The following is an 18,066-nucleotide window of genomic DNA, read 5'->3' on the forward strand; positions in this document are numbered from 1 at the left end:
TCAGGCAGATTTTCACAAGATTCCATTGGCTTCATGATCATTACAAATGAGATGAACATTTTATTCCAGATTAATTAATTTTGATTCTCCCAACTCCTATTGCAGGATTTGAAATTATACCCTTGGAACTTCAACCTGTCAGGATTACTAGCCCACTGACATCATCATCCCTTATTAGTGATGGCAATAACACAAGTCCTTGAGCATATCAAGACCATTGTTTCCCCTGTTAGATGAATCCATAGAATCCCTACAGTATGGAAACAGGCCCTTTGGCCCAACGAGGTAAAAACAATGACTGCAGATGCTGGAAACCAGATTCTGGATCAGTGGTGCTGGAAGAGCACAGCAGTTCAGGCAGCATCCGAGGAGCAGGAAAATCGACATTTCGGGCAAAAGCCCTTCATCAGGAATACAGGCAGAGTGCCTGACGGTTGGAGAGATAAATGAGAGGAGGGTGGGGGTGGGGAGAAATTAGTACAATGGTTGGATGGGGATGGGATGAAGGTGATAGGTCAGAGAGGAGGGTGGAGTGGATAGGTGGAAAAGAAGATAGGCAGGTAGGACAAGTCGTGGGGACAGTGCTGAGCTGGAAGGCTGGAACTGGGGTGAGATGGGGGAAGGGGAAAATGAGGAAATTGTTGAAGTCCACATTGATGCCCTGGGGTTGAAGTGTTCTGAGGTGGAAGATGAGGTGTTCTTCCTCCAGGCATCTGGTGGTGAGGGAGCGGCAGTGGAGGAGGCCCAGGATCTCCATGTCCTCGGCAGAGTGGGAGGGGGAGTTGAAATGTTGGGCCACAGGGTGGTGTAGTTAATTGGTGTGGGTGTCCCGAAGATGTTCCCTAAAGCGCTCTGCTAGGAGGCATCCAGTCTCCCCATGTAGAGGAGACCGCATCGGGAGCAACGGATACAATAAATGATATTGGTGGATGTGCAGGTAAAACTTTGATGGATGTGGAAGTCTCCTTTAGGGCCTTGGATGGAGGTGAGGGAGGAGGTGTGGGCTCAGGTTTTGCAGTTCCTGAGGTGGTAGGGGAAGGTGCCAGGACAGGAGGGTGGGTTGCAGGGGGGCGTGGACCTGACCAAGTAGTCACAGAGGGAATGGTCTTTGCAGAAGGCGGAAAGGGGTGGGGAGGGAAATATATCCCTGGTGGTGGGGTCAGTTTGGAGGTGGTGGAAATGTCGGCAGATGATTTGGTTATGCGAAGTTTGGTAGGGGGAAGGTGAGCACCAGGGGCGTTCTGTTCTTGTTATGGTTGGAGGGCTGGGGTCTGAGGGCGGAGGTGCGGGATGTGGACGAGATGTGTAGGAGGGCATCTTTAACCACGTGAGGAAGGAAATTGTGGTCTCTAAAGAAGGAGGCCATCTGGTGTGTTCTATGGTGGAACTGGTCCTCCTGGGAGCAGATATGGCGGAGGCCGAGGAATTGGGAATACGAGATGGCATTTTTGCAGGAGGTAGGGTGGGAAGAGGTGTACAAGCCCACACCAACCCTCCAAAAAGTAACCCACCCCCCTGACCCATTCCCCTACATTTACCCCTGAGCACATGACTAATGTCCCTAACCCCCACATCCCTGAACACTATGGGCAATTTAGCATGGCCAATCCACCCTAACCTCCAGCTTTCAATTGTGGGAGGAAACTGAAGCACCCTGAGGAAACCCACGCAGACACGGGGAGAATGTACAAACTCCACACAGACAGTCATCCAAAATGATGTGGCATCTGAAGGAATATCTGCACAAGTATTGCAGGGTCTTCATGGGCAATGTGTGATCCCTCAGGCCAACAGGAAATTCCATCAAGACAACAGCTGAAAGACATCTGACCTAACAAATCCAACTTTTGTTGTTTGATTTCACACCCACCTCAAAAGTTTGGGTTCATTCGGCCTGGCTGAGGAGAATAATCTTCGATTCCCTGTCGGATTCATAATCAGGAAGGGATTCAAGGCTTACAGGGAATGTGGAGTTGAGGATGATCAAATCAGCTATGATCTCATTGAATGGCATAGCAGACTCAATGGGATGAATTACCTACTTCTGATTCTACCTCTTGTAATCTTAAAGTGAAGATCAAGAACTTTCTTCAAATTGGGCTTCTTTTGAACTCTTGTTTATTGCATACTCATCCTAATGACCCCTACACCTGAGTTATAACTGCCACCGTACGTGAGTTATAACTGCCACTATACCTGAGTAATAACTACCACTATACCTGAGTTATTACTGCCACTATACCTGAGTTATAACTACCCCATACCTGAGTTGTAACTGCTACTATACCTGAGTAATAACTACCACTATACCTGAGTTATAACTGCCACTAAACCTGAGTTATAACTACCACTATACCTGAGTAATAACTTTCACTATACCTGAGTTATAACTACCACTATACCTGAGTAATAACTACCACTATACCTGAGTTATTACTGCCACTATACTTGAGTTATTACTGACACTATACCTGAGTAATAACTGCCACTATACCTGAGTAATAACTACCACTATACCTGAGTTATTACTGCCACTATACCTGAGTTATAACTGCTACTATGTCTGATTTATAACACCATTATACCTGAGTTATACTAGACTCTAGGCTTGCTGTTGTTTTATTGAAGAACTATTCTTTTCACATGCTGCTCTCTAATAATTCTCTATGAATATCCAAGTAACTGCATGCATATTCATACCCGGTGGGTAACAGCTCTCTGACATTATCACCAGGATGCCACAGGGACCAAAAGCCCTTACACACCAGTCTATGCAGGTGTACACACACACCCCACATTGGTGGGAGAAATGTGGATTGTGAGGAATAGCAAAATAGTGGTAATGGATTAGGAATCAAGAAGCCAAGGTTAATGCTTGGGGAGGGTGGGTTCAAATCCCATCTATGGTAACTGGTGAAATGTGAACTTGGTTCATAAACCAGGATGTTTTAAACGAAGTACAAATCTTTGTGATAGTCGTCACGACAACTACCAAAGAATTTGGTTTCAAACCCATTTGGTTCACTCTTGTCGCCATGTTCTTGACTCATAACTGCCCTCAGAGATGGCTGAGTAAGCTGTACCATTCAAGGGCAGTTTGCTTTGAGCATCAATACTGGCCTTGACAGTGGGTGTCCATTTCCTCTAAAGGATTAAAGAGAAACAACATCAGCTTCCCTTCATTGTCTCGGTATGTCCTTTTATTCCTAATTCCTTTTTGAACTTCCCTAAAATGTACCTGGAACCATTGGACCACTCTGTGTGGTCATGAGTCTTATTTTGGGGAAAAAGGCAGGAAAGTGGATGTGAGGACTGTCGGATCAGCTGTGAACAGCAGAGCGGTCTCAAGGGGCCGAACGGCCTACTTATGCTGACATTGCGTATTGTCCCAGTTGAATCACTCATTCCCACCACAATCTCAGGGAAAAAAAGTTGCTCCTGAATTCCTCAGTTGGAGTGTATCCGAGTCATGTCTAAGAGGATAGTTACGGCCGTGTGTGTGTATATGCGTTTGTTTCCCCAGGTCGCTATAGATTTCACAGCCTCGAACGGGGATCCAAGGAACAGCTGCTCCCTCCACTACATCCACCCGTACCAGCCGAACGAATACCTGAAAGCTCTGGTGGCTGTGGGTGAGATCTGCCAAGACTATGACAGGTAAGGTCAGCTCTATGGCATTGTCCTTGCTAAGCTGGTCAATGTCAATTGAAAGCCAGCCACTCTGCTGTTGCATACAGTGTTCACAGCCCAGTCGTAGCTAAGGGGCATTACGCTGGAAGCAGACTCACTTTTTAAGAGGGCCCTATCTTTGATTGGTAAAGTCGAAGTTTCTTCATTTGCAGAAGAGGCTGTTTCAGGGAGAAAGCAAACTTGGGCTTTGGAATGGCACTTTAGCCTTTTATAAAATTTGCACAACGCTGCCTCTGTTGGTGTTGGACTGGGCTGGACTAAGTTATGTTGTGTGATTTTTAACTCTGTCACTGAAAGAAATGTCTGTTCACTCGCTGACATTTGGTTACAGACATTACAATGTAAATCCTCCAGAACAATAAAGCATCCCTGTAAGGAGCTGACTGGAATACTCCCTGCCCTGCCGTAAACCTGACAGCAGCACACTGTCGGATTCCAAATCTGACTTTCCAAACAGAAAGATATTTGTTTCTTTCTTTGTGTACAGGATAGTTTGTCTTTCAATTCGAAATATAGTGGGTATGTACTGGGTGGATGGGAAGGGGGATATTTTGGAGGAAGCTTGAGTTTTCATAAGCAAATTACTTTCCCTTATTCAATAGTGATGTGGGATCTGAATGGCATAGTGGTGTGGGCGGCACGGTGGCACAGTGGTTAGCACTGCTGCCTCACAGTGCCAGAGACCCGGGTTCAATTCCCACCTCAGGCGACTCTCTGTGTGGAGTTTGCATATTCTCCCCGTGTCTGCGTGGGTTTCCTCCGGGTGCTCCGGTTTCCTCCCACAGTCCAAAAATGTGCAGATTAGGTGAATTGGCCATGCTAAATTGCCCATAGTATTAGGTGTAGGGGAATGGGTCTGGGTGGGTTGCGGGTCGGTGTGGACTTATTGGGCCGAAGGGTCTGTTTCCACACTGTAAGTAGTCTAATCTAATCTGAGAACATCCAGTGCATGGTGTTTTAATAAAATACCAGCCCCTGAAGTAATTTTTTACTGATATGATTTTTTTGTTTAATTTGTTTGTGGGTCCAGGTAGAACAAGCTAGATCTGCCTTTCTTAGACCTGGGCGGCACGATGGCTCAGTGGTTAACACTGCTGCCTTATAGCACCAGGGACTCACGTTCGATCCCAGTCTTGGGGGAACTGTGTGTAGAGCTAGCACATTCCCCCTGTGTCTGTGCGGGTTTCATCTGGTGCTCCAGTTTTCTCCTACAAAGATGTACAGGCTATGTGGATTGACCGTGCTAAATTGCCCATCCTGTCCAGGGTTAAACACAATAGGCTAATTAGCCATGGGAAATGCAGGGTTATTGACTGAGATAACCTTCAGAGGTTTGGTGTGGACTTGATGGGTCAAATGGCCTGCTTCCACACTCTAGGGATTTATTGTCCATCCCTAATTACCCTTGAGACGGTGGTTGTGAGCTACCTCTTGAACTGCTGTAGTCCACGTGTTATAGGTAGATCTGCAATGCTGCCAGAGAAGGGGAATTCTGGGATTTTGACCCAGCAACAGTGAAGGAACGGTGACATATTTCCAAATCAGGATGGTGTGCGCCATGGAGGGGAACTTGCAGTTGGTAGTATCTGCTGCCCTTGATCTTCTAGATGGGTGGAGGATCAGGGTTGGGAAGATGCTGTCAGAGGAGCCTCAGTGAATTTCAGCTTATAGATTCTGCACTTTACTTAACAAATGGATTTTTTTTTGATACTGAAGTGAAGAATGATGCTCTTGACTGATTCACAATCATTGCTTTTAGTAACCATTCTAGCTTGGGACATGAATACTCCCATTAAAGCCTACCTAATGCCAGGAAGCAAGAGGGGATGGGCAGTTTAAGGCAAAGTGGCTTTCTATTCTTTCACTGTTCCCCTAAAATAAGTAATTTCATGTGTTCAAATATCCCTCGCCGCGAGTGTTCACTGGTACTGCAATGCTTAACATTATTTTTATCTCATTCCAGTGACAAGATGTTCCCAGCCTTTGGATTTGGAGCAAGAATACCACCAGATTCTAAAGTGAGCACCATTGGAAATGAATACGACATAGAACTGTACAGCATGGGAACAGGCCATTCGACCCACAATGTTGCGCTGAACATAACTCCAATTTAAACTAACCCCTTTTGCCTGCCCTTGGTCTATATCCCTCCTTTCCTTGCATTTGCATATACTTATCTAAAAGTCCCTTAAATGCCTGTATCATATCTATCTCCACCAGTACCCCTGGCAACCTGTTCCAGCTCACACCACTCTCTGTGTAAAAAAGCTTGTCCCTCATATCTCCTTTGAACATTCCCCCCTCTCAACTTAAATGCACGCCCCGCCCTACTTTTAGATATTTAAACTCTGGAAAAAGGATTCTGACCATCCACCCTATCTATGCATCTCATAATTTTAGATTTCTATCACGTCTCCCCTCAGCCTCTGCCACTCCAGAGAAAAGATGCTTTGTTTTTCTAGCCTCTCCTTATAGCTCATCCACTCTAATCCAGGCAGCATCCTGGTAAACCTCTTCTGCACCCTCTCCAAAGCCTCCACATCCTTCCTGTAATGTGGCGACCAGAACTGAACACAATATTCGTAACATTTGAGCTCGCAAAGTGTATCACCTTACAGCGAGACAGGTTAAACTCCTTCTTCCATGTGTTTCCTTCATAAAACATCCCACTGTTGCAGGATGATGTAAAAAGGCCTCCTCTTAACATTTTTATATTGGGCCTGTGCCCTGTTATATGGGACAAAACCCTTCAGTTAGTTAAAACGTTTTAAGAAGAGTTTGTTACAATGGTTATAAATAATGCATAGACGTTTGCTGAATTTCTACATTTCACATCATCACCTTTTAGAGGATCGAGCAAGACAGGAGCTGGTATAGGCCATTCGGCCCATCAAACCTGTTTCACTGTATTTTAAGCGTGTCTGGCAGCAGCACTGGGGGAGAAAGAAAAACCGTTAATGATTCAGGACGGTGCCTTGCAGTTCTGTGAAAAGTTCAAGATGTTAATGGGTTTGAGCAAGTGAATTAGGGGAAAATAAACCCAAGGGAGGGTCATGGAGGGAAAGAATGACTTAATAACAAAAGTTTTCGAGATACAAGTTCAAAGCTTTTAATTAAAATTTAAAAGCCCCCTATCCCTTGAGGAATCATGTGCCATGTCTCCACAGTGACATCTGTCCTGAATCTCCCTAAAGCTTCTGCTCGTTACCCACTCTGGGAATTATTTCAAGTATTTCTCACGCTTTGAGCACAGACATCCTTCCAGATGAAAGCAAAATGAAACCAGAAAGTGCTTGAGAGGCTGAATGAGCCTGGCAGCGTCTGTGGGAAAAAAAACAGAGTTATCGTTTCAAATTCAAGTTCTCCTTTGGAGCTGAAGGGTGCTGGTAAATGAGTGATTTTTCGTGCTGTTGATAAAGGGGAGGAGGTGCAGCTGGTGAGGGTGCTTAAAACCAATGACAAAGAGAATATTAATGGTGATAGAGGAGTGATAAGAGAACGGAATAGGTGTTAATGGTAGGTACAAATGGTAGAAATAGGTCATCTCTGCTGAGAGCAAACCCATGCAAACTAGACACTGGCTGGGCTGGGCTGGGGTGTAATCAGAACGAAGGATAGTGTTCATGGCCTGATGTTCCAAATGTCTAAATTCATAAGTTATTCCCAGAGGTCTTTGTTTTCCAAAGCATATCTGAATGATAAATTTACAAGTACAACGTCTGCTAGCCAATCCAAACCTTCTATTGTTTGTGGTTGCAGACTCTTGTTCTCCATAAGAACATAAGACCATAAGATACAGCAACAGAATTAGGCCATTCGGCCCATTAAGTCTCCTCCGCTGTTCAATCATGACTGATAACTTCTTCAACCCCATTCTCCTGCCTTCTCCCAGTAAGTCTTGTTCCTCTTACCAATCAAAAACCTATCTCCCTCTGTCATAAGTACACTCACTGACTCGGCTTTAACAGCCCTCTGTGGCAGCCTCTCACCAGCCTCTCACTGATCTCAGGTCTAAAAGGTTGTTCCTTCCCTCTGAGACTGTGCCTCGGGCCCTAGTCTCTCCTACTAGTAGAAACATCTTCTCCACATCCACACCATCGAGGCCACTCAGTATTCTGTAAGCTTTAGGCAGATTCCCTCTCGCCCTTCTAAACTCCATTGAGTACAGACCACTTCTTCCCTCATGGGAGAGATTGGGACTCAGAGACTTTGTTTAAAGGGCTTCAGGGCTTCAAATTTAAGTGGGAGTTGAGGAGAAATTTGCTTCTCAGAGTGGGTCATGAGGTTTTGGAGCTCTCTTCCCCAGAGAATAGGGGAGGCTGGGCCATGGACTATTCCTAAGGTGGAGATAGATAGATTTGTGACCAGCTTATCTAGTCTCTCCTCAAAACTGAGACTTTTCACCCCAGTGATCATCCTGGTGAATCTCCTCTGCATCCTGTCCTGTGCAATCACAACCTTCCGATAGTGTGGTGATCAGACTGCACACACTACTACAGCTGTGGCCTAACCAATGTTTTATAAAGTTACAACGAGAATTACAGCAAGGCTTCCATGCTCCTATATTCTACATATTGTCTAATGAAGGTAAGCATCCCATTTCCCTTCTTCACTATCTGGTCCACTTGCGCTGACACCTACGGGGGTTTATGGACTTGTATACCAAGGTCCCTGTGTTCCTCAGTACACCTTAGGGGTCCACCATCCATTGTATCCTTCCATCATCAGACCTCCCAAAATGCATCACCTTTTACTTATCGGGGTTCAATTCAGTCTGCCATTGCTCTGCCCAATTCACTCTGCTCAATATCAAAGACCAACCACTGATCTTTCGCAGTTAAATGCTTTTGTGATTCATTCGATGCATTCCCTAATTTTAGATTAGATTTACAGTGTGGAAACAGGCCCTTCGGCCCAACAAGTCCACACCGACCCGCCGAAGCGAAACCCACCCATACCCCTACATTTACCCCTTACCTAACACTATGGGCAATTTAGCATGGCCAATTCACCTGACCCGCACATCTTTGGACTGTGGGAGGAAACCGGAGCAAACCCACGCTGACATGGGGAGACCGTGCAAACTCCACACAGTCAGTCGCCTGAATCGGGAATTGAACCCGGGTCTCAGGCGCTGCGAGGCAGCAGTGCTAACCACTGTGCCACCGTGCCGCCTTAACTTTCTCTAGTTGATCACAGATAGTGGGTTCACTATTTAGAATTTTTTTTTACAATAGGAATATACTTATTCTGAGTATTCTGAAATATTCCATTCAAGTCTACCCCGGGGCTCTGTTCACCTAACCTCTAGTCCGGTATGCCAGTTCACTTCAGTGAGCTCAACTTTCAAGCCCATATGCCTGTCCATATTTAAGTGTGAATTACTAGTCTTAGACCAAATCTTCTCCCTTTCAAATTGAAGTAGAATTCACTCACGTTGTGGTCATAGCTACGCAGTGGTGCCTTAACTCTGAGAATATGAATCAATTCTCTCTCAGTAAACAACACCCAGGATAATAACATCTGCTCTCTCATTGGTTTCAAAACATACTACTCAAAGAAACAAACTTAAAAGTAGCTGATGAACTCCTCATCCAAGCTACACTAATGCCAATCCTTTGGAGAACCCAGCACGGTGGCTCAGTGGTTAACACTGCTGCCTGACAGCGCCAGGGGCCTGGGTTCGATTCCACCCTCAAGTGACTGTTTATGTGGAATTTGCACATTCCTCTGGGTGCTCCAGTTTCCTCCCATTGTCCATAGTGTCCAGGGATGTGTAGGTGAGGTGGATTGGTCATGGGAAATATGGGGATACGGTAGAGGGTGTTTCTGGGTAGGATGCTCTTCAGAGGGTCAGTGTGGGCTGAATATTCTGTTTCCACACCACAGGGATTCTATGATTTTGGATCCATATCCTTGTCAGGATCTTCAGTTTGAAGCCAGATGGAGATTTATCTCTTTGTCAGCCTTTGAATCATGACCATACAGGAATGAGGAAAATGTTCTGTGTAATTCCTGATCTCCTGATGTGGCTCAGTGTTACATTCCACTTGGATAATGTTCCTGTGAAGCACTTTGGGAAGTTTTACTCTGTTAAAGCTAATATACAAATGCAAGTTGTCGTGAGCATCATACACCAAACTGAAAGCGGATTGCTGGGGTCTTTTTTGACAAGAGGAATGTTTTATTTGATCATGTTTTCTCAAGGAAGAGGAAACTGACTCACTTACTAAGGAAGGGCAATAAGTGATGGCACAGCCAGTAATGCCCACATCCTGTGGACATTTTAAAAATTCATTTTGCAGTGCCTGCAAGTTATTGTCGGAAATTCAATTTGATCAGGATTGAGGGATGAGTTGAGCTGGCGAAGCAGGTTGCACATTACAAAAAGCTCCCTGTCCATTTGTGAGACTCTCAATTTGAGGAAATTGCTTCCATGCTGGCAAATCACACAGGAATTTTGTTTTTATGAGGTATATTCGAAATTCCCACTGGAAAGAGGAGCATTAAGACCATAAGACATAGGAGTGGAAGTAAGGCCATTCGGCCCATCGAGTCCACTCCGCCATTCAGCCCATCGAGTCCACTCCGCCATTCAATCATGGCTGATGGGATTTCAACTCCACTTACCAGCATTCTCCCCGTAGCCCTTAATTCCTTAATTTAAGAATAAACTTCCAGGATGCTCTGAAGCCAATTACAAATATTCCTGAAGGTGCAGAGCACTTATCAGTACAACCCCGTCCTCATGCACGCAATTTCCAGGGCTATCTGCCCATGTTCAACTGCCTTCCAGTTGCATTCTGTCGTGATGCCGCCTAATAATGGGGAAACGAGCTGGCTCTGCTACTGAGCTTCATGCTCCCTGCCTGACTCTCACTATAGAATTAAAAAGGAGAGTTGTCAACTACAGTTCACTGTCGTCCCAAGGTGCCTACATGGTGACCTTGCAGAGCAATCTTCCCATTTCTCCCTGGGTGGGTATTGCCAATCTCCATCCAGTGCAAACATCCCGAGGGATTTCTGGACTGTCAGGCCTTCCTTCTCCAGATCCAAGGCAACAATGTGAGAGAGAGAGAGACCCATTCTCTCTCTTTCACACCTTAATTAACCCACATTTTGTCTTTCACCATCATTGGTAGCCCCTTCAGATGTAAGAACTAAGAACAGGAGGAGGCCATTCAGCCCCTCGAGCCTGTTCTGCCATTTAATACAATCATGGCAGATCCTACCTAGGCCTCAGCTCCACATTCCCACCTGCCCCCCTTCTGTAGTGAGTGTAATGAAGTCCGGTAGGGAAAGTGAGGATTGCAGGTGCTGGAGATCAGAGTCGAGAGTGTGGTGCTGGAAAAGCACAGCAGGTCAGGCAGCGTTAAGAATGGCAGGTGTAACAAGGTAACCCAGATGGACCTCATACAATATGATTGGGGCTGTTAATCTAATCCAATCAGGGAGCCCTCGCTGACATAAAAGGATGAAAGTCAGGGATATTGAACATGGGGAATTCCTGACTCAGTGAGAGGCCGTGCATTGTCAAAGGTTATGCATTTGTAAGTGAAGGGTGATTGATGATGGGATGCCAGCCCCTGAAGAGTTATTTAATCTTCGATTCTTTACTAACTACTGTTAAGTTCATCCCCTCCTTAAACTTACTCAATGTCCCAGCATCCACCGCACTCTGGGAGAGTGAATTCCACAGATTCACCACCCTTTGAAAAAAGTAATTCCTTCTCATCTCAGTTCTCATATCTGCTACTGTTATCCTAAAACTATCAGCTCTCATTCTAGATTTATCTCATACACTGGGCCTCCACTTCACCCTCCCCCCCCCCCGCCCCCACCTCCCCAACCTCGGTTAAATGTTTAAAGAAACCACTTTTCCACACCTTCCAGTTCTGAAGAATGGTCACTGGGCTTGAAACATTGTCACTGCACAGATGCTGCCAGACCTGCTGGGATTCTCCAGCATTCTGTGTGTGTGTGTGTGTGTTTAAGTGAGAGAGAGAGAGACAGAGAGAATGTTTCTTTGTTCACCTGATGTTAATTTAACTTGAAGATGGGGCAGCACGATGGCTCAGTGGTTTGCTCTGGTGACTCTCAGCACCAGGGACCCAGGTTTGATTCCACATTTGAGCGACTGTCTGTGTGGAGTTTGCATGTTCTCCCCATGGGTTCCCCCCGAGTGCCCTGGTTCCCTCCCACATTCCAAAGATATGGAGGTTAGTGTCCTGGGTCAGCCATGGGAAATGTAGGGTTACAGTGATTGGATGAATGCTCTTTGGCAGGTTGGTGTGGACTCAATGGGCTGAATAGGCTGCTTCCACACAGCAGGGATTCCATGATAACATACAAAGCACCAGCTGTGTTTTAAACTCTGTTGTAACTAACCTCATCCTGTCTATTATTGGCGTTCAGGAAGGGCTGTCCTTTGGGGGAGCAGGGGCGGAAAGGGATGAGCAGCTCCCTTCTGTGGAGGGAGGAGGTTGGTAGACAATTCTTTGATGAATTATCACTGCCCCCCTTCCTCAAGATCACACAGCAACTTTCCCAATGTCGAATGGAGACCCATTGTGTTGGAGACTCATTGGCATTACACAGGTAGCCTCTCACCAGGGGACCAGCGCTGGACATCCAATTTGCTTCTTGCCATCCTATCAGCCATTGGCAGTGCTCTTGCCATCCCATCAGCCATTGGCAGTGTTCCTGCCATCCCATCAGCCATTGGCAATGTTCCTACCATCCCATCAGCCATTGGCAGTACTCCTGGAAGGAGACAGGCTGGGGACATCCCTTCTCCGTTACCACTGAAGAGGGAGGTCTTTATGAGGGCCTCCTATTTGAGGTCCCCAGCTAAGTCCCTCCTACATCACAAGCCTGTTCATCCCACCAAAGTGACCATGCTTTCAATCGTCCTGCAGACTGTCACCCTGACCTCTCTGTCACCCTGACCTCTCTGTCACCCTGACCTCTCTGTTATTGGCCTGTTGCATTGTTATTGTGAGACTCAACAGAAGGCCTGGTGAACAGCACCTATCTCTTCACTTTCTGCTTCCTGGACTCAAGTTCCACAATTCCAGACTGTCCCCTCCACTTTGCTTCCTTTCTTTTGTGAGTTTCCCTTATTTTTTGCTTTCGGACAGCAGTGGTCCTTCTCTAGGCTCATCTTTTTTTTTATAAAGCAATGAACTGCAGAAAAATAAAACAAAGGACTACTGATGCTGGAAAACTGAAGTGAGAACAGAAATTGTTGTAAAACTCGGCATCTGTGGAGGGAAGGTGGGGTTCATGCTTCGAGTCCAGTGACCCCTTTGTTGTTTAGTGTCTTGCCCCACTGCCATTCTGGCCCTAGAGTATTACCTCTTCTGTTATCTTGCCACAGACATGTCTCCTGTGATCAAAACCTATCGCTTCCCCAATTTATTCCAGTTCTGATGGGTGGTCATAGAATCCCTACAGTGTGGAAACAGGCCATTTGGCCCAACACGTCTATACCGGCCATCCGAAGAGTAACCCACCCAGACCCATTCCCCTACCCTATTACTTTACATTTACCCCGAACTAATGCACCTAACCTACACATCGCTGAACACCATGGCTCACCCGCCTAATCTGCATATTTTTGGATAGTGGGAAGAAACTGAAGCACCCAGCGGTACTCATACACAGTCGCCCGAGACGGGAATTGAACCTGGGTCCCTGGTGCTGTGAGGCAGCAGTGCTAACCACTGAGCCACTGTGCCGCCCGTCATAGTCCTGAAACATTCTGTTTGTCTCTCTCCACGGATTCCACCTGATTATTTTCCAGCCATTTCTGCTTTTGTTGTCAGAGTGTCCTCTTCACTGCCCTCCTCCCCGCAGTGGGAGTGCATGGCCAGCCGCCATCTTTAAGTACAGAGCTAGCCAATCAGAGGCCGCCCCTCGGGTGAGATTGCTCCTGGGGTCATGCCGAGGTTCCCAAATCATCCCGTCACCTGACGCAAAGACCAGCCCAGATATTCTTGTGTCTGTCGTTCATATCAGAGTGAGAGAGAAATGGAAGGAACATGGAGACCTTACTGTCACAATAATTCCCAGACGAACAAGGAACAAAAGGCCGATCGGCCCTTCCAGCTAGCTCTGCCATTCTGTAAGATTGCAGCTGATCTGAGTTTCGGTTAGAGACAGCTCAGATCAGTCATGATCTTACTGAGTGGAAAGCAAGTTCAAAAGGCTGCGCATTCCTTGTTTGTATCACAATTTAACCTCAACCGTACATCCCTGCATATCCCTGAGAATCTTTACCCACCCTCCTCCCCACCACCCCCCTCCCCCACACGCCACCCCGGCCCACCAGGAATCCATTTCCCTCGACCTTGAATATATTTTAACATTTTGCATCCACTGTCTTTTGTGGAAGGCAGTTCCAAACATTTACAACTCTCAGAGAAGTTTGTTTCCTCGTCCTTGTTTTAACTGGGCTAGCCCTTATTTTTAAATCAATGACCCTAATTCTAACTTCCTCTCAGCATGAGAGAACATCCTTTCCACATCCAGAATCTTGCTTTGGTTCCATTCAGTCACCTCTGACTCATCCAAGCCCCAGAGAAGACAGGCCCAGCCTTTGCTCAACAGCTCATTCCAGGTCTAGTAAACCCTCGCTACTCTCTGAGAGAAGAAATTGCTCCTTATCTCCATCTTAAGCGTGTGGCCCATTATTCTGAGAATATGCCCTCTCTTCCAACGCTCTCCCAGAAGGGGAACCATCTCTCCTGTCCAGTTCTCTCAGCATCTCTTATCTTTCAATGCAGTTACCTGTCTTTCTAAATTCCAAACCGTACAGGTCCATTCCACTCACCCTCCCCTCATAGGACAGGTCTGACAGGAAGGGTTTGGGGGTTGCACAGCTGAGCTCTCACCATATTGTCTGTCTTCCAATTACATCATTGGGGCCCGTGTTGCTGTTTCAAGTCACCTCCTTCTCCTGTGGGCCAGCTGACCGGGCCAGCAAGAAATGCAAGCGAGGGGAAACTAGGAGCTGTCAGGAACACGTACGACCTGAATACAACCTCCTGCTTTTTGTCCCCCCCCACCACACCTTTCTTGCTGGGTGATTGATGATGGAGTCCATTCCTCAGAGATCCCAGCGCCTCACAACGGTGAACATCTCAACATTTGTGACAGGAGTTGTGTGGTGACCATGTCGCTCCACCCTGAAGGTTTCTGCAATGGCTTTGGTTCTATCGCTCAAGGTTAACATTGTATTATGTTGTCCCTTCGTTTCCAGGTCTCTCATGACTTTGCAATCAACTTTAATGAAGACAACCCTGAGTGTGCAGGTAAAACAGAGGAACCGTCCGACAGACTTAGAAATATCATCAGTGTTTCTCTGAGCTGTACTAACCCAACGGCTCGGGGCTGATGGATGTATGTCATGTTTAAACACATTCACGGGATGAGGGCATCACTGGTATTTGCTGCTCATCCCTAATTGCCCTGGACATGGCGGTGGTAAGCTGCACACTTCAACATCTGCAGGCCATGGGATGTAGGATCACGCTAAGTCCCACAGGGAGGGTGTAGGGCCAGACACTGTGTGATGGGGAGGGTATAGGGACAGATACAATGTGATGGGGAGGGTATAGGGACAAACACTACGAAGGGGAGGGTGTACGGACAGACACTATGTGAATGGGAGGGTGTAGGGACAGATACAGTGCAATGGGGAGGGTGTAGGGGCAGACATTGTGTGATGGGGAGGGTGTAGGGACAGATACAATGTGATGGGGAGGGTATAGGGACAGACACTACGAAGGGGAGGGTGTACGGACAGACACTGTGCAATGGGGAGGGTGTGGGAACAGACACTATGCGATGGGGAGGGTGTCGGGACAGGCACTGTGTGAATGGGAGGGTGTAGGGACAGATACAGTGCAATGGGGAGGGTGTAGGGACAGACACTGTGCGATGGGGAGCGTGTAGGGAGAGACAGTGCGATGGGGAGGGTGTAGGGACAGACACTGTGTGATGGGGAGAGTGTAGGGACAGACACTGTGCGATGGGGAGGATGTAGGGAGAGACAGTGCGATGGGAAGGGTGTAGAGACAGACACTGTGCGATGAGGAGGTTGTAGGGACAGACACTGTGCGATGAGGAGGTTGTAGGGACAGACACTGTGCGATGGGGAGGGTGTAGGGAGAGACAGTGTGATGGGAGGGTGCAGGAAAAGACACTGTGGGATGGGGAGTGCGTAAGGCCAGACATAGTGTGAATGGGAGGGTGTAGGGACAGATACAGTGCAATGGGGAGGGTGTAGGGTCAGGCACTGTGTGATGGGGAGGGTGTAGGGTCGGATACAGTGTGATGGGGAAAGTGTAGGGACAGGCAGTGTTCAATGGGGAGGGTGTAAGGACGCACAGTGTTCAATGGGGAGGGTGTAGGGACAGACACTGTGTGATGGGGAGGGTGTAGGGACAGACATTGTGTGATGGGAAGGGTGTAGGGACAGACATTGTGTGATGGGGAGGGTGTAGGGACAGACACTGTGTGATGGGGAGAGTGTAGGGACAGACACTGTGTGATGGGGAGAGTGTAGGGACAGACATTGTGTGATGGGAAGGGTGTAGGGACAGACACTGTGTGATGGGGAGGGTGTAGGGACAGACATTGTGTGATGGGAAGGGTGTAGGGACAGACACTGTGTGATGGGGAGGGTGTAGGGACAGACATTGTGTGATGGGGAGGGTGTAGGGACAGACACTGTGTGATGGGGAGAGTGTAGGGACAGACACTGTGTGATGGGGAGAGTGTAGGGACAGACACTGTGTGATGGGAAGGGTGTAGGGACAGACACTGTGTGATGGGAAGGGTGTAGGGACAGACATTGTGTAATGGGGAGAGTGTAGGGACAGACACTGTGTGATGGGAAGGGTGTAGGGACAGACACTGTGTGATGGGAAGGGTGTAGGGACAGACATTGTGTAATGGGGAGAGTGTAGGGACAGACACTGTGTGATGGGGAGAGTGTAGGGACAGACACTGTGTGATGGGAAGGGTGTAGGGACAGACACTGTGTGATGGGAAGGGTGTAGGGACAGACACTGTGTGATGGGGAGAGTGTAGGGACAGACATTGTGTGATGGGGAACGTGTAGGGACGACACTGTGTGATGGGGAACGTGTAGGGACGACACTGTGAAATGCGGAGGCTGCAGGGACAGACACTGTGTTATGGGCAGGTTGTAGGGACAGACAATGTGCGATATGGAGTGTGTCGGGACAGACACAGTGTGATGGGGAGGGTGTAGGGACAGTTACAGTGCAATGGGGAGGGTGTAGGAATAGACACTGTGTGATAGAGAGGGTGTAGACCAAACACTGTGCGATGGGGAGGGTGTAGGGACAGACACTGTGTGATGAGGAGGGTTTAGGGACAGACACTGTGCAATGGGGAGGGTGTGGGACAGACACTGTGTGATGGAGGAGTGTAGGGACAGACACTGTGTTATAGGGAGGGCATAGGGACAGACACTGTGCGATGGGGAGGCTGTAGGGACAGACACTGCAAGGGGCAGGGGGAAGGAATAGACACTTTGCAATGGGGAGGGTGTGGGGACAGACACTGTGCGATGGGAAGGGTGTAGGGACCTACAGTATGTGATGTGGAGGGTGTTAGGATAGACACTGTGCAATGGTGAGGGTGTCGGGACAGACACTGTGAGATGGGGAACGTGTAGGGACAGACACTGTGCAATGTGGAGGCAGTAGGGACAGACACTTCAGTGGGGAGGAGAAGGAACAAATACTTTGCAATCGGGGGGGGGAAGGGACATACACTGTGAAATGCGGAGGCTGCAGGGACATATACTGTGTTATTTGCAGGTTGTAGTGACAGACAATGTGCGATATGGAGTGTGTCGGGACAGACACAGTGCAATGGGGAGGGTATAGGGATAGACACTGTGTGATGGAGAGGGTGTAGACCAGACACTGTGCGATGGGAAGGATATAGGGACAGACACAGTGCAATGGGGAGGGTGTAGGGACAGACACTGTGTGATGGGGAGGGTGTAGGGACAGATACTATGCGATGAGGAGGGTGTGGGGACAGATACTGTGATGGGGAGGGTGTGGGGACAGACACAGTGCAATGGGGAGGGTGTAGGGACAGACACTGTGTGATGGGGAGGGCGTCAGGACAGATACTGTGATGGGGAGGGTTTAGGGACAGACACCATGCAATGGGGAGGGTGTAGGGACAGACACCATGCAATGGGGAGGGTGTAGGGACAGATACTATGCGTAGGGGAGGGTGTGGGGACAGACACTGTGCAATGGGGAGGGTGTGGGGACAGACACTGTGCAATGGGGAAGGTTTAGGGACAGACACTATGCAATGGGG

General features: G+C 47.8%; 1 protein-coding gene across 1 annotated transcript in view; it reads left to right on the forward strand.

Annotated features, from left to right (window-relative positions):
• LOC132832339 (copine-4) overlaps positions 1 to 18,066 on the forward strand; it is a 321,120-nt gene that overhangs the window by 282,296 nt on the left and 20,758 nt on the right. Inside the window, exons 10-12 of the mRNA XM_060850268.1 lie at positions 3,524 to 3,657; positions 5,654 to 5,708; positions 14,954 to 15,005. Of these exons, the coding sequence (XP_060706251.1) occupies positions 3,524 to 3,657; positions 5,654 to 5,708; positions 14,954 to 15,005 (241 nt within the window). The remainder of the gene's footprint in view (positions 1 to 3,523; positions 3,658 to 5,653; positions 5,709 to 14,953; positions 15,006 to 18,066) is intronic.

This window comes from Hemiscyllium ocellatum, chromosome 34 (genome assembly GCF_020745735.1).
Source record: "Hemiscyllium ocellatum isolate sHemOce1 chromosome 34, sHemOce1.pat.X.cur, whole genome shotgun sequence".
Classification (NCBI taxonomy): domain Eukaryota; kingdom Metazoa; phylum Chordata; class Chondrichthyes; order Orectolobiformes; family Hemiscylliidae; genus Hemiscyllium; species Hemiscyllium ocellatum.